Raw genomic sequence first — 21775 nt, 5'->3', positions numbered from 1 at the left:
TTACAGTCCATGACTGATGACTTTAGAAAAGATCTTGAAGACTGAGTCGCATGAAATTTGGTTGTTCTAGCATCGAGACTCGAAACTGGTACATCTGTGTATCAATTCAAAGATGAACTGAAAACAATGACTTATTTTCTATGACATTGCCTGATTGTCATCCCAAATGTTCTAGATATTTATTTTCATATTTGGTAATGATATACAAAAATGCCCTATCAAAAGTTGATAATGTCATGAAAATGTTCTGAAGATTCCTTATGTAGTCTCCAGAAAAGTTACTGGATTATAACATGTTCAGTCACATTGTCACAAATGATATCACAAACATTATGATGAAACATTATAAATGACAACAAAAACTATTTGATGAGGATAATTAATCATATTTTATTATGCATCAAATGTGTATGTCATGATTGATGTTCTTTTTGTTTTATATTTGCCCCCACATTGTTTGGTTCAGTGATTCAGCTAATGATGATGATGTTGTACATTGCTATCTTTCTTTTTCAGAGTTTTGGGAATTCTCAAAGAGAGTATGACAAGGCAGTTGTGAACTTTAGTGTTAAAAATCAGCTTCGGTACAAAGGCAGTCTTGGTAATTGTATTTTTGTCTCATTATTATTAGCCAGTTTGTGTCTGTGTATCAGTACTTAACATGTATTGCGATCATCATCATGATCAATTTGAAGATTTTTCATATAAAAACGTTTGATTCAGTTTTTTGTATGATCGTGAGGATGTATGAACATGATAATATACCCGCAGCCATTGTTATTGTCAGCATAGTTATGATCAAATATGCGGGCTACGTAACTTCCGTTACCTTATTAGTCGCCATGAATATGTAGATGATTTAGTTCAGGTCGAGAGAGAAGGTTTATTTGGGAAACTGCCGGTCATATCGTTGTCCTTTGACAGATGGGGGTAAGGCAATAATAGAAAGATGCCAGAAGTAAGTATCAATGCGTTAATGACCCCTAACTTGCAGCAGACGGAACATTCCGAGGAAATTGAAATTGTTTACGGAGCGAGCACTTCCTGGTTACTGATTTTCATTTACAGACAGCCGCTAAAGGCGTGTCCCACGTGAGCGATTGGAAATCACAAATGCCGCCATACGATGAATGCCGCGGTCCCACGAGGTCCGAGTATACACGGAATATGTCAGAAATAACATGAAAAAATGGTGATAACTGGTCTCTAGCTTCGACGAGTACACTTTCAAGTGTATCCAGTCCAGAATGACATGTTGACCTGTCTTAACTGTTCAAAAATAGGGTATGTGAAAATAGGAAGGCGGATGCCTCGATGCACACGCGACCTGCCAGTCACGACCTTTGGTGGATTGTGGTCCCTCTCGGCAGTGGGTGATTTTACATAGCACTTTTATTACTTTCGCGGAGGTCGCGGGTGACAGCACTGTCACAGTGATTGAATTAATTAGTATCAAGCTATTAGTATCAAGCGCTTCACTGAGTACCGTCTCGCGTACACGTTACATCTGCGACTGATGATACTAGGTTATCTGTCGTAAGAGGTGTCTAACGTGCTTACAGCACTGGGTGGTCAGGCTCACTGACTTGGTTGATGCATGTTATTGTATGAGATTGACGCTCATGATGTCAATCACTGGATTGTTTGGTCTAGACCTGATTGTTTAGACCACTGTCATATTGTCGCGTTAAACGACAAACAAACTGAGCAAACTGCTGAGTAATCAAATAATTGTCAGTTAATCACGAAAAGAAAAACTACATACAGGATGATACACATGATACCAATTTCAGTGATTATTATCATATTTGTTAGGATCCAGAAATGATCATGATAATGTTTGGGGGATTAAAATTTCAGTTCGCCATATACGAAAGGATGAGCGTCGTTACTACGAGGACCTCCTGCAATACAGCCGGGACCACCTCATGTTGTACCCCTACCATCTGTCTGATGTGGTGGTGAAAGGACTGAGGATCTCCCCATTCATCTACTACACCAACATGATGCAGGATATCATGACACAGGAAAAGAGTTATGACTCCCTCCCAAACTTCACTGCCGCAGACTGTGAGTGGAACATGTGCAATAAACATGATAAAATTTAAACTGAAAGTTTTTCTGCAAAACAAAACTGAGCTCAACTTAATCAATGAGACATTATTATTTTTCTTAGGCCAATTTTAATTAATTTTTGGAAATTTCATCCCCCCTTTAATTTGTGTGTTGCCTTCTTTCTTCCAATATGAAACATGCCATTCATATTTATGAAAAATACTATTTAAACACAACTGTTGACACTTAATTACACAGATGCCTTGAAAACTTTGTTTATAAAATTAAAAAAATAAAATTTGTAATGCCCCCAGACTCCTTTTACAGCGGTAGAAACTAACAGTTTTCTTCCACTAGTCCTTATAATGATAACATATAGCAAAACCCTTAAAAAGGGCAAATTTCTACTAGTCCTTATGATACCTTAACCATTGGGCAGTTTGGCTAGGACTATAGGACTAGTGCCAACTTCTAACGCTGCTTTTATATATGTGGATTGTCACCTTAAGCATGTTAGGTTTGACATGTGATTGATTCATTTGTTTTTTATCTATAGCTAGAGTTTTAGGAATTGGATGTTTTGATTAAAACTATTCATTTTCTGTCTTCTTCAGGCCTGAGGCTTCTAGGTATTGGCCGCAACCAGTACATTGATCTCATGAACCAGTGCAGGTCATCAAAGGTAGGAATCTGTCATTGTATGCTAATACTATTACATAGTCTTACATTGACATGATTTTTATATTTATTGTACGGCTTTGGCTATATGCATGATATTTTGCTGTTGTAATGTAAAATGTAAACTCACTCACAAAAGACTTGCATGTTGAATTAAATGGTTTCTTCCATGAATTATTAGCTAATGAAATATGATTCAGTCCATGAACATGATATTGATGCCTTGACATAAGATGGCTGTGTGTTGCAGAAATTTTTCCGCAAGAAGCCAGTTCGAGAGTTGTTACCTGTTCAGCCAGTAGAGACGGCGAGTATTGAATCTTGGTGGATTGTAAACACAGGCTACATCACAGAAGATGATATCAAGGTACACTCAACTTTCAGCTGTTTGAGATGTCATGAAATGAGATGACATTGTAGTAGGGTAGAATTGCATCTTGTCTTGCTTGAGTCAAATGTAGAGTGTGTCATGTTTGAGATTACATTCTCTGTTGGTATTCCATGCTTAGCCCAGTTTGTGATGCCAGTTTGTCTTTGCAGATATGTGTTCAACCAGAGAAGACTGTGATAGACTCCATCATTGACATTGGTCCACAGACAGCTGGGGACCAGGATAAAGATGTTGTACATAGTGAGTAACCATAAGTTTTGCACTATGTTTGATTGTTATTTAACGCCGCACTCAGCAATGTGACAGCTAAATGACAGCGGTCTGTAAATAATGACTTGACCAGATAATCCAGTAATTGACTTCATGAGCATTGCTCCACGCAATTGGCATACGATGACAGGCATCAATGAGCCTGACCATTCAATCTCGTTAGTCGTCTCTTATGACAAACAGTCTCCTTTTATGGCAAACATGGGTTGCTGAAGATCTATTCTAAACCTGGTCTTCATGGGTAGAGTAACCATAGTAACGGGTGATGATCACACTCTGATGACAAGATTATTGATGGTGATTATGTAGGGTATGGATGTTATCAATGTTTGCCAGTACTCCATAGTGAAATATATGGAAGCTGATCACTAGTTGCTTTTTTCAAAATATTACCAGCTTCCAAAGTAAATGGTGTTTATGATGTTATGTTTCAGGTTTGTATAGGAAGGGGCTGGTGTATCTAGATGTCCCTATGGCGGATGAGGATTGTATCATAGGTAGGTCATGAGTAGATGTCAGATGGTGTGGAATCAGGAGGTTCTTCCCATTTCAGAATACATAAGTACCTATGATTGATGACCAGCCTCCCATGATGGGCTTCACAGCCCGGTACCATGGCGATCGTTTGGTCACAATGCCTGCAGAGTGGGAATGGCTCTTTGTGGGATGACCTAAGGAACACTGCTCAGGAGTCTCAGGGGTGATGGTGTGCATGCTAATGGTGTGGCTTGTTGCCTGCATCAGTAATCACTGATTGTTCATGCTGATGTTTAGTTTCATGTTTACACACTGCTATCGGTACAGGTTACACACAACCAAATGTTTTCCCATAGACTTCTATAGTAACGTTATATTTTTTTAAAAAATAACTAAGCATTCAACAGCTATTACCTGTATGTGTGTGCACAGTTTGGCCTTAGAGCAGCAATAAGAAAATAAAAAATGACTAGCTTAGCCAGCTCCTTTTCCGAGTACAGGAAGCTAAACACACCACCCCCAGTTTTGCACCAAATGTCACCTACTTGAAAATAGCTGTGGTCACATTCAGCATAAGTCATCATGTTGAAAAAGACAGTACTAAATATAGAAAAACATTGTCAGTTTTAATAACTGGATAGATGTACATTTGAAAGACATAAAAATCTTACAGAATATCCTCCAATCACAGCCTGCAGATATCTCTCGATCTGCACTGAAGGCTCCCTACGAAAACCGCACTGTCCAAACTGGTTCTGATTTGGTGTAGTAGAACCTACATCCATAAATAATGGACATTAATTGGAACTCGATTTTTTACCTAGTCAGGAAAATCATAGCACTATTAACAGTAGGCTGGGACGATACACCAACTGTGCAATCCAATACATATCATGATACCTTTCTCACGATCCAATATGTATCATGATACTTCCATGTGCTCTTATCTGTGGTCCCTCAGCTATTTGTTTCATAGACAGGATGGACAAATACCTGGGACACTGATGACTTACAGTTGGCAGTGTCAAGTATGGCACAATGGATGAAAATGCTTACGTTTTCACCACTAATTTACTTATACTCAGTGTTAAGTGTAACAGTTATTAAAGCAAACACCCAAGTCAGAATCAATATTTTTTACTCAGTGTGCGACTGTGATCGATACTTGTATCGAGATGTAGAAAATCGTGACGCATCAGTGTATCGTCCCACCACTGATTAACAGTGATATTTCACATTTTATATCCCTGAGTAGACGAGGCTGTGAGTAGTGGAGCAGTCTCACATTCACCACAGGACCAGGTTTTGTTCCCCACATGGTTCTAGTTTGTAGCATGCAGTCCATGTCCACCTGCGAAGAGTCACATAAATATCACTCATATCTAAACTATTGACTTGATATTCTTTATTGATAGTAATATTACATGTAATATGAACTTGATGAAAAGGTAACTACTTGATGGTTGGTTGGTTTGTTTGTTGTTTAACACCGCACTCAGCAATATTCCAGCTATATGACGGCGGTCTGTAAATAATTGAGTCCGGACCAGACAAGCCAGTGATTAATATCATGAGCATTGATCTACGCAATTGGGATCGATGACATGCATCAACCAAGTCAGCGAGCCTGACCAACCGATCCCGTTAGTTGCCTTTTACGACAAGCATAGTCACCTTTTACGGCAAGCATGGGTTGCTGAAGACCTATTCTACCCCGGAATCTCCACGGGCAGGTAACTACTTGTAACGGCATAATGAAAGAAATATGCTTAGATATATTTCTCTTGACCTCCTGATTGGTATGTTTCAGTATCAGAGATGATGTGTGTTCAAGGAATCCGCTGAAATAAGTACAGCAGTATAATGTGTTGAGTTTTCTTTCAGTGCCTCCCCTGGAAGGGTTCGTGATGAACCGAGTTCTAGGAGACTACTTTGAGACATTGCTGTACAAGATCTTTGTGTCTATAGATGAACACACTACTGTGTCCGAGGTACACCCATCCCATTATCTTGTGATGTTAATAAACAAGACATGACCAAAATGTACAGCCTATGTTAATTTATTAAGATTGCAATTGATAAGAACAATAGTAATTTCACAGAGATTGTTGACCATAATTTAGTATAATTTTTATAAGTTATTTTTTTTACAAGTTGTACATGAAGGAAATAATGAACTGAAGCACTTACAAATGAGAAAGTAAGCAGATTGGTATGTTTTTTGCATTAGAGTAACTGCTATCCTACACACGTTCTGATTGCCTAAAACGTCCACAGTCTTGGTGTACAAATTTACAAATACAAGAGTGTTTTAACTTATGATCATTGTGCTTCTGTTTCAGCTTGCAAGTGTTCTAGAGATAGATCTCCAACTAGTAAAGGTGAGAAAGTAGTGCTCATTTGTTACCCACATGGATATTATGTATAAAGTCCATTTCTGGTGTCCCTGGCCAGGATATTGCTGAAAGATTTGCTAAAAGTGGTGTAAAACCACACTCACTCACTTTGTCTGCTGAAACATTGTATCCTTATCTCGATCCAGGTTATCCAGAAATATCTTTTTCTCGATAATTATAACTTGTTTACTTTACTCCATTCAAATCTTAGGTAAGAAGTTGGCGCTGTGTTAAAAATCCGCTTCATTCTGAAATAGTAATCTTTGTTATAATATTGGGTTAGATATTGCCTACTTTTCTTATGAAATTGATCTTTGGCATACATACATCTGTTGCCACCATGTTTCATTGCTGTTTGTAAAGACATTGAATTGCTAATCTCTAGGATCCCTGTTTTCAGAATGCTGTGTCAATGTACTGTAGACTAGGGTTTGCCAAGAAGAAAACTATTGACCTCAACCCCTATGAAGTGCATCCTTCCTGGACACAACAAGCTCCCAAGACAGCTAAGACCCCCGTTATGCAGAAGTAAGACAGGGGGAGACTTCCATTCATGTATCTTAGCTAGTGGTTTTGTTTATGTGACATATTATTTTTGACAACTAGAATTGAGACATTTGTCAGAGTGTGATATCTGATTTCAGCATATTGCTTGTCATTGCCACAGAATCAATGCACGGTACTTTGGGAAATCTGGGATGTTTTCACCTGAGAAACTCATTAGGATATTGATATCATAAGTCTTTAGTAAAGTGATTTGAATTATTTGGTGCTGTTTTGTATTTCATGTACACATTTTCTGTGATTTTCTGTATTGCTGCAAGTTAGTTCTTGTGCTAAATACAGTGATATGTTTGTGAGTCAAAGCTGCTGTTACAGAGTTGTGTCCCTTAGTAGGTCTCTGACTCTAGTCATGTTGAAATCACTGATTCTGACTGATGCTAATATTTGTGTTATCAGCATCTAGCATACTTTCCCAAATTAAACATCTACAACTGGCACCACATTTCTTCTCCCATTACAATCAGACAGCCTTATTATGACTAATAGTTTATATGTAGTGACATACTGTTGAGACCTCACACACCATGTTTGTTATCAACTGATCACATCCAATAGTTGTTGCTACCTGGTTTCAGATCTAGTCAGGATTTGTTGATTGACCTGAGTAATGCAATGGACGTTGATCTGACAGTCAGTGATCACTTCGAGTCCGACATGAACACCAACTCCAATGCAGATGCCTCATCCATTGAAAGTGCAATAGGTAGGCTTGTGATGGGATTGTGGACAGAGTACCTGCTGGCTTTTGAAACTGCCAGTTCTTGTGGACTGGCAACTCTAAAAATTACCAGTCCACCCCTAATTTTTGCCAGTCCCAACTTTCAACAAATAAAAAAAACCTTTGAAAAATATTTGGTTTTAATTCTTTCAGCTACATTTTCAGTGCAAAGATGTCGTCTCTGAAGTAACTTAGTTAGATCTATACGTCATTCACACAAACTTGAGTCACAATTTTCTCTTTGTTTTTTAATATTTTGAGATGAAGTCGCTACAAATGGATATTTAACCTAAGAATAGACAAGAGGAAACCCTGATTGTAACAGACAAGCTGACTTTGTTCGGAAAATGTACTTATATGAATATCACCAATGTTACTTTATTTACCGGTCCACAGGGAATGGCAGTCACATGAATTATCAGGAAATTCAGAGACCCCTAGGATAAATTAATATAACAGAAAACTTCAAGGACTTCATGACCCTTCCTAGTTTTTTATCCTCATTCAACTCACTCTGGGTCTAATAAATAGAAGCATTGCTATCCTGGCTATATTTTTCTTTCTAATAAATGATTATTAATTAAGTTTGGAATTACAAATTAAACAGTTCACTGTTTGCTGTTGAGCAGTAGGACATATTGAAAATGCTGTCAACATTTTGTCGGACATGTCTGATTTGTTCCTTATGATGTTTTCAGAACAGAGTAACCAGACGTCGGGACAGAGCAAGAGGATAGCCTTCCTGTTCGACTCCACCCTCACGGCCTTCTTGATGATGGGCAACCTCTCACCAGTAAGTCTCACACTTATCATTTAGCCAAATATTACAGAGTTGCTTTTCTCAGTGTCATGTAAGGGTTTAACTGTGTCTAGGACTCCTGATAGGTCACCATTTATTATGCAAACATTCTTTAGAAACTGAATGTCATTGTGAAGATATTCTGGAATAAGTTGAGTGAACTTTGGATTTCCATTTTATTGTCAACATCAATGTTCATTAATGTGTATTTCAAATTCTTAACAGACAACCTATGGTATTTGCCACAGCCTCATCTGGAATATTGTCATCAAACATACCATTCATTTTGCCTGTATGCAGACCATTCGATCCTCATCATTGCTTGTTGATGGATGTGAGAGAACATGTTACTGCTACAGGACTCTCACATCATTAGAGTGGATTTTATTTACGTGAAGTACTTTCAAGTAGGAGAAGAATACATCAGTCTCACATCGTTAATGAGGCAATACTGTCCTGGTTTAATTGTAGTTTTGACAGTGACAGCAAGATTGACTGCTGAATGGTACATGTTTTGTGTCCAGGGTTTGAAGAGCCATGCTGTCACCATGTTTGAAGTGGGGAAACTCAGTGACGAGTCTATGGATAGCTTTCTCTCAGAGCTTGAGAAGGTATTGCTGTAGTGTAATCAGTGTTTGAAATATAATAAATTGTCAGACTGCCATCAGGACCCACAGGCTTGAGAAGCTGCGGGCACTTACTAAACTCATCGGGCCCTTATTTAAAAAACCGCAGCTTACTGTGACAAAAAATCAACACATAAATTTACTGCAGGCCATTAGGACCCTCACGAATTTGAAACTACGGGCACGACACAAGGTGTACCTGCCACGGGCCTTTGGGCAGGCACTTATTTCGAACACTGAGTTTAATATGTCTTTATTTATCAATTATGTGTGTTGATTTATGGAATTATATCTATCATATAATCAAGATAGAGGTGACTAAATGGATCAGGTGGTCAGGCTTGACAATATGGTTGATGACATTTCATCGTGTCTCAATTGATGGATCAGTGCTCCTTTATGTCTATCACTGGATTGTCTGGTCCTGACTTGATTATTTACAGATGGATGTCATATTGCCATCATATAACTGAAATATCGTTGAGTGGGGTGTTAAAAAACCAAGAACCCCCTAATTTAGCGTGACAGCCCAGGTTTCATTTCTTGAACAAAACACTAATTTTGGTTTTGTTCCACCAATCAATGATTTCTCTATCAGGTTGGCTCAGATGCTGAAGGGGAAGCAAGGAGGTACTTCGACCACGCCCTGACGTTGCGCGACACGATCCACTTCCTGCGGCACAACAAGATCCTGTGTGAGGACACGGACAGTGTGAACGGTCAGGGCATTGACCTGCTGAGGTGTGAGAGTCTCCTCAGCCTGGAGCCAGCCACCAGAGCCAGGGTGCTCAACAAAAACTACAGGTACACTTTGACACAGACACACGCACACACAGACACACAGACACAGACACACAGACACACAGACACACACACACACACACACACACACACACACACACACACACACACACACACACACACACACACACACACACACACACTGTCAGTTATGTGATAGCATAATGAATTTGTCTGAAGGAACTGCGACCCTGTTACCCTGTTACCTTGTCGGATATAACTTTTGTCAAAATGTAAATGTTATCAGTTTGGTTTTGTCGATGCCTCTTGAAATCTTATTTGTTGACCATTTATGTATAGTTATGTCAATGGTCTTCAATTTTGTAAGAGTAAACTGTAAGTTATGTGTGGGGAATTAACAGTGAGATATTGTTTCCTGTGTGTAGTCTACTGGTGTCGATGGCTCCCCTGAGCAATGAGATCCGCCCGGTCAGCAGCTGTGTCCCCCAACATATAGGACCAGCCATTCCGGAGGTGAGCAGCACCCACTGGAGGGGCACAGCAATCCTTATAGGAAACCTGTGTATCTATCTCAGAAGTAGAGACTGGGCTGTATTGGCAATACATTGTTTATGGACATGTTAGCTCTTTAGATACAAGTGTTAAGAAATTCCCATACCAATTGCAAAGGCATTATGGAATCTCTGGCCTCTTCAAACATTTTATGAAGCGAACATCTCTTCCCTACTGGAATTTGTCAATCGATAGTTTTAGAGTTTGCATATATTGTGTTTCTGGTAAATGTGTCGTTGTTGACTACCCTTGTTAAATGGAATGGAAATATTTGAGATACACAATTTCACTTCCAACTACTCAACAATGCTGATCTGTTATTCAAGAATACCAGTATGGAAACCATATGGCCAGAAAGGCATGATTAAAGGGAGACAACTCTTCTCTTTCAAGTATGATATTAACTTTAAGTGTCTGAATTTGAACTACAGGTTTCCTAAATGCTATTTACATATCTATAAATGTTATACAAAAGCACTTAAACATGTTATGACTCTTGTTAACTGTAACCTTTGTTTTGGATGTGAAACTTGTACTGAGTGTTCACAATGCAGCTTTGTGTTGACCCAGGTGAGCTCGGTGTGGTTCAAGCTGTACCTCTACCAGCAGATTGCCTGCGGGCCTCCCTCTCTACTACTTGTGAAGGGCACAAAACTCCGCAAACTACCTGCTGTGTTCCAGGTACACTGCTCTTTCCTCTAGCAACCATGTCCAGTATTTTTATAGAATTGTATCGTAAATATGCAATAATTAATTTGACAACACAGACCCTGAAGGAATGTATTGCCCTAAAATGAAAGTAATATCAAGGTTTGAGAAAGGTGTTATGCAAGTAATAAGTTTGCAGTGTGAAATAGTTAGAAATAGTGAAATCAGCGTTAGAAATTAATTTTAATTTTGTTTTCACTTGTCCGTAACAAGTCTGCCTAATGGTGAAAAAATGGTAGTCGACATGGAAACATAACTAGACCTCCCTGCATGTTACTAGTCTCCTACAAGCTGACTTGTGTTAGTTTGAACCCTGTTTAGAAACATTGTGTGTCAAAGCCGTTATGTATATAAATTTCAAAATGCATTGCCAAACTCTCGAACTATTAGTATACTGAGTGCTAGATTGCTTATTTCAGAGATATGAGCGTCTACTGGTGACGACATGGGGTCATGATCCAGGCATCATCGCCACCTCCAATATTCTCCTCACTCTGAACGATGCCCTCACACATTCAGCAGTCCTAGTACAGGTAACACCAGCTTTGTTGATATACTCAAGGTTGTAATCCTCTGTGAGTAGAATGTAGAAAAAATGACTCATTGACTGTGTCTGGCATGACGTATATTTGCTGAATAGCCATTCATCCACTCAATAGCATGTGTGTCAACCTCTGGTTGCGATGCAAGCAACACATCTTTGTTTCATGGAATGGACCAGGTGTCGCACAAAGTCCTGTGGGATATCTGTCCATTTCTGCTGGAGCATGTTTTGAAGGTCCTGCAGTGTCTGTGGAACACGTGGTTGACGTTGAAGGCGCCGATCCATCTCATCCCACATGTGCTCGATTGGTGAGACTTCAGGGGAGCAAGCCGGCCAGGGGATGACATTCACGTTGTTTTGTTGAAGAGAATCCTGAACAAGTCGAGCAATATGAGGCCGGGCGTTGTCATGTTGAAAGGTAATGCCTGGGCCATGACGACGCAAAAACTGTAGAACAACAGGGCCAATGATCTCGTCGCGGTAGCGCTGTCCATTGAGATTTCCATCTACCACTATCAAACGGGTCCTCTGTCTTGCTGTAATCCCACCCCATACCATAATGCTGCCGCCCCCGAACCAATCTTCTTCCATGACACAATGATTGATGTAACGTTCACCTCGATGTCGGTACACTCGAATCCTTCCATCGCTGTGGCTGAGGTGAAAACGAGACTCATCAGTGAATAGAACTTGTCCCCACTGCATGGCAATCCAGCGAGACACTGTATGCACCACTGTAGACGTGCTTGACGGTGGTTTCCTGTCAAAATGGGACGTCTGGCGAGTCTTCTGGCGACAATCCCTGCACATCAGAGGCGGCGACCTACGGTTTGTGAAGATATTCGTCAAAGGCCAGGGATGCTTCTTGCAGTCACTGGCTGGAATCGATTTCGTAGGTGTGTTGTTCAAATCCAGTTGTCTTGTCGATTATTGGTCACACGTGGCCTGCCACTCTGAGGATGGTCTCTGACTGCATTCGTCTGTTGCCAACGTTGCCATAAACACCAAATGGTGTTTCTGTGGACGTTAAATTGTCTTCCAACATCACATTGACTCGATCCTGCTTCAAGCATACCAATGGCTCGCAGACGCTCATTTTCGGACAGCCATGGCATTCCGTAATGTTGAATAATTGTGTAATTTTGTTGTTTTTCTGAGTGGTTGTTGTCAGCAGGATGCTAAACAATGCATATGGAATCCTGTTAACGTACATATTTTTATACCCATTCTTAGGTAGTGAAATGCATGGGGCTTGCATAAAAGTCCACTTTTGCATGGAATGCATGCTTTTCTGTAGCAGTTGCGTTTTTGTGACTTGATTCCATATGTGTACTACAATATTGAAAACCAAACTTTACTTGTTTGAAAAATACACTAAAATATTGGTGTCACAGGAACTTTTGTTGTTGAGTATATATGTGTACCTGTAAGAACAACAGTAATAATACAACAGGGGAAGCCAACAGTTAATTGGCGCTGATAGGTGATTAGAATTGGACAAATGGAAGCCAAAACTTTACAGTTAATTAGCGCTGATAGGTGATAGGAGGACATTTGACTTGTTGTCAGGTATTAAAATCTTTGTTGCTGTGTCTGTTTCCTAGGGTCATGGCTACATGAACGATGGAGAAACCGTGCAGATATCTTTCCCTCTCAAGAAAGATGAACCAGGTAATGTCAGGCCATTAGGTAATACAAACTTATTCAGGATATATTATTGTATTAAGAGTATTTCTGTTTGTTGTAAAGTGGGTAAAGATGGATTCCCTCTGAAACAGTTGTGGCATCTAATGGTTGTTTTACTTTCTACGTGTTAATTGTGAATAGTTGTTTGACATTTTGTATCAGTATCTTGTTAAAGGGAATTCAAACAAGTATAACCTTCGGATAAATAAACATTTACAAATTGATAACCTCAATTCTTGTTTTATTCATTTATTATTTTTCTGTTTAATTTACAATTGATTTGTCTTTTTAGTCTTGATAGTTTTGCAAAAACAAAAAGCCAATAATGCCTTAATATAAACAATAGGTTGTTGGACAATGTCCTTTGAGAGAAAGGTGAGGGGAAACAACATTATCCTCCCATCAATGCATGACAACCTCTGTCTGTATCCTCACTGCAGGGTCACTCGGCAAAGGTCACCACAGCTGTCACCGTGTGATCCAGTCCCTCTCAACCAGCGTCGACCTGGTGCACACGTGTGGCTTCATCACACTCATCAGGCCAGGCAGAACGTGCCGCAAATACAATGACCAAATTACTTCTCCAATAAATAAATCATGCTCCTTGACCTCGATTGGTGAAAACCTGGAGAAACCGACCAATGGGATCAAAGATGACTTATCAGCTCAAGTATTAGCATCAGAGATTGATGCTTTGGATAGTGTGGAGAATTCTCCGTCAAAGCCATCCAAAGATAAATTGACTCTGCATCTAACGGGCGTGAGTGAAGACGGTGTGGGCGGTCACCCTGCAGAGGGAGACTGGCTGTTGCTTGACTGTTCCTTCGGTATACCACTGTTTGATACTAGTTTGAACAAAGACATTTGTAATAAAATCTCCTCTTTGGGACTTTTCAAACAGGAAAGGTATGTGCTATTTATTTTTTCATTTTCCAAATGTATCAGAACCATTTCTTTTATCACTCGCTCACTCACTCACTCACTCACTCACTCCATACACTCACTCACTCACTCACTCCATACACTGAAATTGACTATAGTGAGCATTGTGTAGTGGGGTCTCTTATTCATATGCCACCTGGGCATTCCAGAAACCTATAATTGTGGGTTAGCATTCTGGTTCGTCCTGATTATGTTTTTCGGGTTTGTCAGCACCAAACCCATGCTTGTTCGTTTCACCAAAGTGGTAACCGTCTAAGACCAGCATCACTTCAGGCTTTCCTCCCACATTAAGCTGACATCCTGAGGGCAGCCTGGCAGTATTATGTTTCAAACACTGTCGTAACACCCACGTCTCTTCTGCTGTAGTCTCCAGGGTCTGCTGCATTCCAGCCGTCTGCTGTCTCTCCGACTCCTGGACTTCATCACTGAGTGGCAGGTACGTCACTTCCCCACCTCCAGCAGCAACAGTCACAGCAACCTACACTTTGTACCTCACAGTCACAGTCACAGTCACAGTCACAGTAACATACACTGTGTACCTCACAGTCACAGTCACAGTAACATACAATGTGTACCACACAGTCACAGTCACAGTCACAGTCACAGTAACATACACTGTGTACCTCACAGTCACAGTCACAGTAACATACAATGTGTACCTCACAGTAACATACACTGTGTACCTCACAGTCACAGTCACAGTAACATACACTATGTACCTCACAGTCACAGTCACAGTAACATACAATGTGTACCTCACAGTCACAGTAACATACACTGTGTACCTCACAGTCACAGTCACAGTAACATACACTGTGTACCTCACAGTCACAGTCACAGTAACATACAATGTGTACCTCACAGTAACATACACTGTGTACCTCACAGTCACAGTCACAGTAACATACACTGTGTATGCCACAGTCACAGTAACATACAATGTGTACCTCACAGTAACATACAATGTGTACCTCACAGTCACAGTAACATACAATGTGTACCTCACAGTCACAGTAACATACAATGTGTACCTCACAATAACATACACCGTGTACCTCACAGTCACAGTAACATACAATGTGTACCTCACAGTCACAGTCACAGTAACATACACTGTGTACCTCACAGTCACAGTCACAGTAACATACAATGTGTACCTCACAGTCACAGTAACATACACTGTGTACCTCACAGTCACAGTCACAGTAACATACAATGTGTACCTCACAGTCACAGTAACATACAATGTGTACCTCACAGTCACAGTAACATACACTATGTACCTCAGTCACAGTCACAGTTACATACACTGTGTACCTCACAGTCACAGTCACAGTAACATACACTGTGTACCTCAGTCACAGTAACATACACTGTGTACCTCACAGTCACAGTCACAGTAACATACACTGTGTACCTCACAGTCACAGTCACAGTAACATACACTGTGTACCTCACAGTCACAGTCACATACAATGTGTACCTCACAGTCACAGTCACAGTAACATACACTGTGTACCCCACAGTCACAGTAACATACACTGTGTACCTCACAGTCACAGTCACAGTAACATACACTGTGTACCTAACAGTCACAGTCACATCAGTTTGATTAAGATCTTTGGTCTGTCTTTTCCAGACTTGATTATTTACAGACCGCCATCATATAGCTTGAATATTGCTGAGTGTGGCGTTTAACAAAAAACAAACAAAACAAACAAACAAAACAAACAAACAAACACTTTCCCCCACTGAAGTACTTCACAAAGGAGTGTTAACCCCTGTACCTCACAGTCACATCTGTTTAGAGCTGGAGATCTGGCCTTTACTATACATGGCCTGACCATATCACTCTCATCATAATTCAGGTGCATGAGTAAGATGGTATATGTCCCAAAGCCACAAGTTGACTTGTATTGAATTGCTGAGTGATGTTTTCTTTGTGTAGAACCCATCTGTGATATCGGAAATCGAGACGTCGGGTGTGCCGGAGGACAAAGAGGAACACTCTGCAATCTACCCCACACAGAACATCCTCTTCTGTGACGGCCTCCTCTCCAGATGGACCACGCTCTGATCACACATGGTCCGTGACATGAGTACCCCTCTGTACCACAGCATCACCAATGACAGATCGCCTCTACTGGAGGGCAGATCTGGCAAATCTTTCACATTGTGTTTGAGGCTGTCTTTATTTTCCATATGTAATGCATGTTCTAGGTATCTGACTAATTACAATTTCGGACAAACCTCGTTGATTCACCTATGAAATATCAAAACCACCAGGGATTTGATTCAAATGGTATTTATTCTGAATGATGCCAAAGTGTCTATGGTCTTCATGTTTTGAAAATGGCCAAACATATGATGGATGGATATTTGAAAAATTACGAATCTGACCACAAAGATCTCTGGCCAGGAGAGGTGAAATATGTTTGCACTTGAGCAAAATTGTTATTGGCAACAGATGTGAAGTCATCCATTTCTGGATACCGTGGTATAATGCCATTTTTGCCAGACAGCATTGAGGCATTGTAAAAGCATTTATAGATGTGGTTCAGAATCATACTGTAGGGAGATAGGTTCCAGTCTATGATTTGTCAACAAATTAATGAGCTAAAGTTTTCCCTTGATACAGCTGTGAGAGGTGTACGTTACCTACTCAATCATCTCTATGGAGGTGTAGGTGTAGTGGTCTGTAGCAGAGAGGAACACCAGCTGCAACATCTCCTGTATGTGGGGATGTAGGAAGTACTTCTGGGGACCATGTTAGTGTGTCAGCTGACCTGAGAACAACTCATATAGCTTTATTGCATTCGTGGTGTGTAAAAGTATATGCATGTCTGAGGTCTAATAGGACAGTTTTTCACCTGTTTGATAGCATTGACTTTTTAATCACAATCAACTTGGGCATGTAAGCTGGCTGTAAAATAAGAGCAGTGTGTCTGTAAATGTCATGTTTTTCTCTCAATACATTCAGAAGCTGTTACCTGAGTTTTCAAACAAACTTGAGATAGTTTTCTCAGGAGGTGAGGAACCTAGTCATTCCGTTTGGAAACATTTTGATCACATTGATACATGTTCCAAAGAATACTGTGCAGTATTTGATTGTGTCAACATGTCATGTATTTTCATAAAGGACGGGGAACGACAAGGGCAATTTCTTTAATACAAGAAGTGTAATTTCAAATTTACAAACTCTTTTCAAAGCTGTTATGAAAGGCATCATACATGGTTATGTCTGACTACTTTGAAACTCTTCAATACTTGCCATATTAGGACTTATGACGTGACCAAGAGCTGATGTATCATGATATAGTTGAAAGGAGTGAAAAAGGCTGATATGTTAAAAACTCTGGAACATAACCATGACCAAGATGATTTTCTTGCCATATATTTTGGTCAAATATTACAAAAACAGTTCTGAAATAAGCCTTTGTTACACCTTTCAGCCTCACGCCTCTGCCTTTGGTATATGTAGGCATTGAAAATTACCCATGAAAAATCCTTGTTCTCTGTCATATGTACTCTTCTCAAAACTTTTCTTGACTTTTTTTAGGAATTCCAATTTCCTATTTATTTCTGGTCCTTTGACCAGATGATGTCCAGCTGTGACAGATGACCACAGTCATAACATACAGCTATAGCTAGTTGCACCTACTACAAGCACTAGCTGTCGTTAAACCTAAATGCTCTACTTGTTTTCTGATGATAGATCATGAGCTACTGATCATATATTTGAAGACTTTCATCTTGGTGCCGACACAGTTACAGTGTCACAGATTATTTAAGACCTTTATCATTGTTCATGTTATGGCTAAATATTTTGACAAATGTTACTGTAAAAATTTAAAGTATCCCACATCAACCAAATATATTTGTACAAAAAAAAAAACAAATATATTTTATGAGAGTCAGGGGTACATATGGCAAATCGTAGTAGTCATGGAATTTTACAGGCTTGAATCTGGAAGTGGATTTTATTTATTGAATGTTACCTTGGGTGCCATGTTATGATATTGGCGTACAGTACACAAGTAGGTAGTGGTGAGATGTTCCTCAACCAGTCTGTGATGTTCAGTAGGAATTGTTAACATCAAGTGCTTATTCATTAAGGCTGCCTTACGTAGAGTTACCTGTTTAGTCCGTCTGTACCGGAGATGCTGTAGTTCCAGTACTGTACTGTGTAAAGTTGAGGCCTTTTGTCAAGGACCTGTCATTTAGTAGAGGGCTGGTGTAGCTGACTCATTGACCAATTGAATAAATGTCCTTTTATTGACCCCTCCCTAAATATCTGTCCATTTTCTTCATGAAACTCACATACACACATATTGCTGAATAGCTTTTTCTTGAACATGAAATGAATATTATTTTTTGAGGAATTCCTTACTAATTATTGTAGCATTTGTTTAAAAGGTTAGCTTGTTATTAGGTTATTTATAGAGGGGACTAAAAGGGGAAATAACTCTCTGTTAATTGCATTGATTTGTCCCTGTGCACAAGCACATTCCACAGTGTAGAGTGGATGCAGTTAAGATTGTTTCCATTTATGAATAAATATGTTTCCAATAAAATAATTGTACAATTTGTTCAAGACACTTTGCAAAATCCCTCTCTGGGTCTGCTGATACTTAGCAGAGTTAAAAGTTCCATTCATGAGTGCCTAAGGAAGCTGGGTTCAATATGTAGTGTAGACAGGATACGTGACAATTGTACCCTGGTCGAGAAAGACCATATCAACCCTGTTCTCTCCATCCCACTGTAAAGGGCGACTATGCTTGTCGTAAGAGGCGACTAACGGGATCGGGTGGTCAGGCTCACTGACTATGTTGATGCATGGATCAATGCTCATGATATTTATCACTGGATTGTCTGGTCCAGACTCGATTATTTACAGACCACAGCCATATAGCTGGAATATTGCTGAGTGCGGCGTTAAACAACAAACATACAAACCTAACCATCCCACCCACCACCCCTGTAGTAGATGACAGACTCCCTAGAGAAATATCATATGAAGGTGCGGGCGTAGCAACATAAGCAATGTATCTACATGTTTAATATATGATAAAACCAGAGGCTTTCATGTTCATGGTGTAATAACTGTTTATGCTGATGCAAAGCTATTTTATCATGTGTGCTGTACAAATGTTTTTATTCCAATCAATTGTCTCCCTAAATGTATTTTTTTTGGTGTTGATGTGTTCTAAGAAACTGGAGAATACTACATCTAAAGACAAGATGTGGAGGCTGTTTAGTTGAAGGAAATGTAGATTTGTATCATACACTCTCGTCTCTCCTGATAAGACATTCCTGGGTGTCGGACTGTAGAACATCAGGAGTCACATGGAATTATAACCCTATGGTGCATTATGTCCTTTGTTTTGCCGGGTCATTATTCTTCGTAATGACCCCTGGACACGCAACATGCTGAGGCTGGATGATTCGATCCGGATAAGGGGATCAAGCCTTGGTTCATGGTTTTGCGTAGTCACGTAATTGACTGCGTATGTGGATTAACTGGGCATAAGTTGGTTAGTGCGGCCCCTGTGAAGGTGATAGGGACCTGAACATTCTCGGCTAATGCCTTGAGCTTTGAAAGTCCATATCACCTAGGGAAGGGCGCTATATTATACTTGTTATATGGACAGGAACATGATTCAGTGTTTAGCCAAATATTTTACTTCTTTGTAAACCGGTCTATGAAAATCCAGAGTGTTTTTGTGGGATTAGCAGTGATCAAGGTAGATTGTTTCCTATCTTGACAATGACAATAATGTGATGCATGCAATTCAGGATATTAAGAACAGTCATCATAATATCGGACCATTTTGTATCTGCTTGTCAGGTAGGTAACCCATAGTGATCACCTTGTAAACCCGGTTAGTCACAACTGATTCTGATTTATTGTTTAAAAATATACACAAGTGACCATACTTCACAAATGGCAATTTGGCTTTCAGACTATATGGAAGAATGCAGTGTATATGCATTAGCTTGAAACTTTAGGGTGTTTGTGTGGTAAGAATATAATAGTGCTATGGCTGCTTTCGGTCAGATTTTACCCTCAACTAGTGCTCATCCTGTACCCAACACTGCCACTTGTAATGGGATCAAAGGTTGGGATCTTAACATTTATCTATTATTGCTGCCCCTTTGCCATATTTTCACAACTTCGTTGAAAGGTGCTTCAGAATGTTGTCAACATTTCAAGTGAATATGTTATGTAACTAAAACATTGTCCAATTTGTTCCCTACTGCTCAAGTGGCAGAGAGTAGATCAGAAACAATAGGATATTAATGTGATAAATAATTGTCTTAGTGGAGGTAGTTTTAGTAGTGATATTTAAAGTTCTGTATGTATTTAATACCATACAACTCTCATTAGGGTTAGAGATATATTGATTTGTAAATAATCAGTTAGAAATCCATGAATGTTTCAATATACACACACATGCAATAATCACTTCCTCACATATTCAGTTAAACTTTGATATCAATTTACTCCAAAGACTTATTATCCATATATGACATGGAGAATCGGCACCAGGTTTGAAAATATTGTATAAATATATACTGAAAAGAATCTTTTTTAAGTCAGGCAGTGATGATGATGATGATGATGATGGATGATGATGGATGATGAAATATAAGATTCCATTCCACATATAACAGGTAAAAGTGCATTACAAATCATTACCCCTTCAACAGTTCAGTGGTTACTCTGACTGAATTCTTGTTTCACCAAAGTGGTCCAAGGTGCATTTCAGGCTTTCCTTCCTCTTTAAGTGGACACACCCGGATATACCTAACTTGCATCTTTTGTTAGACACATAGGAGGGAATGCTGTTTTACAAGGGAGTCTACAACTTTTCACCAATATTACTGTGGCCCGTAACTAACCATATCGGAACCAGACAAATCAACAGCATGAGCAACAAAGATACCACGACATCAATCAGCCATGTCACACATCATAACCATCCAATCCACTTTAAGTCTGCCCCTATGACCAACATGGGGTACTGGGGACCTACTCTGATTGGGTATTCCAACACGATGAAAGGGTTCTTTTTTATTGATACATTATTTTGATCTGTTGTCGGACACAAATTGTAGGTAATAAGATTTGACAGTCTCCTGCTAGTCAATCATGTAACATTGCTGTATATTTTGTAGTAAGACTAGGTCGTATATTCTGTTTATATCTCATTGTGTGTACATAGATGTAATTATTGTTTAAAAGCAATTAATATGCTGTCTTAATTGTCAATAAACATGCAATGATATGGATCAGAGGAATTGGTTGAATTTTAATAGAGTACTTTTATCTAGAATTTCAAGTTGATTAATTCATCTCTTACCTGATTGTATTTTTTGTTGTTTAAATACTGTTGTTTTCTGTTTGTTCAACTATTGTACATTTAACACTGAAGCATTGTTCTGTAAGATATGTTATGTATATAACCAAATAATAAATGTCTCAAAAGCATTCTACTATCTATGACTTTGACCCCATTTCCAGGATTTCAGAGTGTTAGTTTTTTACTGCTAACAGGGCAAGACACTAGTGCTGGGACGAGTCCAAATTTACTACCCGGGTACCC

General features: G+C 39.5%; 1 protein-coding gene across 1 annotated transcript in view; it reads left to right on the top strand.

The window, feature by feature from the left end:
• LOC124111612 (protein FAM91A1-like) overlaps nucleotides 1-21662 on the top strand; it is a 29456-nt gene extending 7794 nt beyond the window's left edge. Inside the window, exons 2-21 of the mRNA XM_048399642.1 lie at nucleotides 517-601; nucleotides 1861-2070; nucleotides 2670-2737; nucleotides 2984-3100; nucleotides 3274-3364; nucleotides 3829-3891; nucleotides 5756-5862; nucleotides 6214-6252; nucleotides 6668-6795; nucleotides 7407-7534; nucleotides 8248-8342; nucleotides 8873-8959; nucleotides 9573-9778; nucleotides 10162-10249; nucleotides 10859-10969; nucleotides 11416-11529; nucleotides 13145-13211; nucleotides 13667-14132; nucleotides 14535-14604; nucleotides 16117-21662. Of these exons, the coding sequence (XP_048255599.1) occupies nucleotides 517-601; nucleotides 1861-2070; nucleotides 2670-2737; nucleotides 2984-3100; nucleotides 3274-3364; nucleotides 3829-3891; nucleotides 5756-5862; nucleotides 6214-6252; nucleotides 6668-6795; nucleotides 7407-7534; nucleotides 8248-8342; nucleotides 8873-8959; nucleotides 9573-9778; nucleotides 10162-10249; nucleotides 10859-10969; nucleotides 11416-11529; nucleotides 13145-13211; nucleotides 13667-14132; nucleotides 14535-14604; nucleotides 16117-16245 (2469 nt within the window). The 3' untranslated portion in view covers nucleotides 16246-21662. The remainder of the gene's footprint in view (nucleotides 1-516; nucleotides 602-1860; nucleotides 2071-2669; nucleotides 2738-2983; nucleotides 3101-3273; nucleotides 3365-3828; nucleotides 3892-5755; nucleotides 5863-6213; nucleotides 6253-6667; nucleotides 6796-7406; nucleotides 7535-8247; nucleotides 8343-8872; nucleotides 8960-9572; nucleotides 9779-10161; nucleotides 10250-10858; nucleotides 10970-11415; nucleotides 11530-13144; nucleotides 13212-13666; nucleotides 14133-14534; nucleotides 14605-16116) is intronic.
• The last annotated feature ends 113 nt before the right edge of the window (nucleotides 21663-21775 follow it).

Source organism: Haliotis rufescens, unplaced genomic scaffold (assembly GCF_023055435.1).
Source record: "Haliotis rufescens isolate VD_foot unplaced genomic scaffold, xgHalRufe1.0.p SCAF_2, whole genome shotgun sequence".
In the NCBI taxonomy this organism is placed as follows: domain Eukaryota; kingdom Metazoa; phylum Mollusca; class Gastropoda; order Lepetellida; family Haliotidae; genus Haliotis; species Haliotis rufescens.
This window is presented reverse-complemented; position numbering and strand designations above follow the sequence as displayed.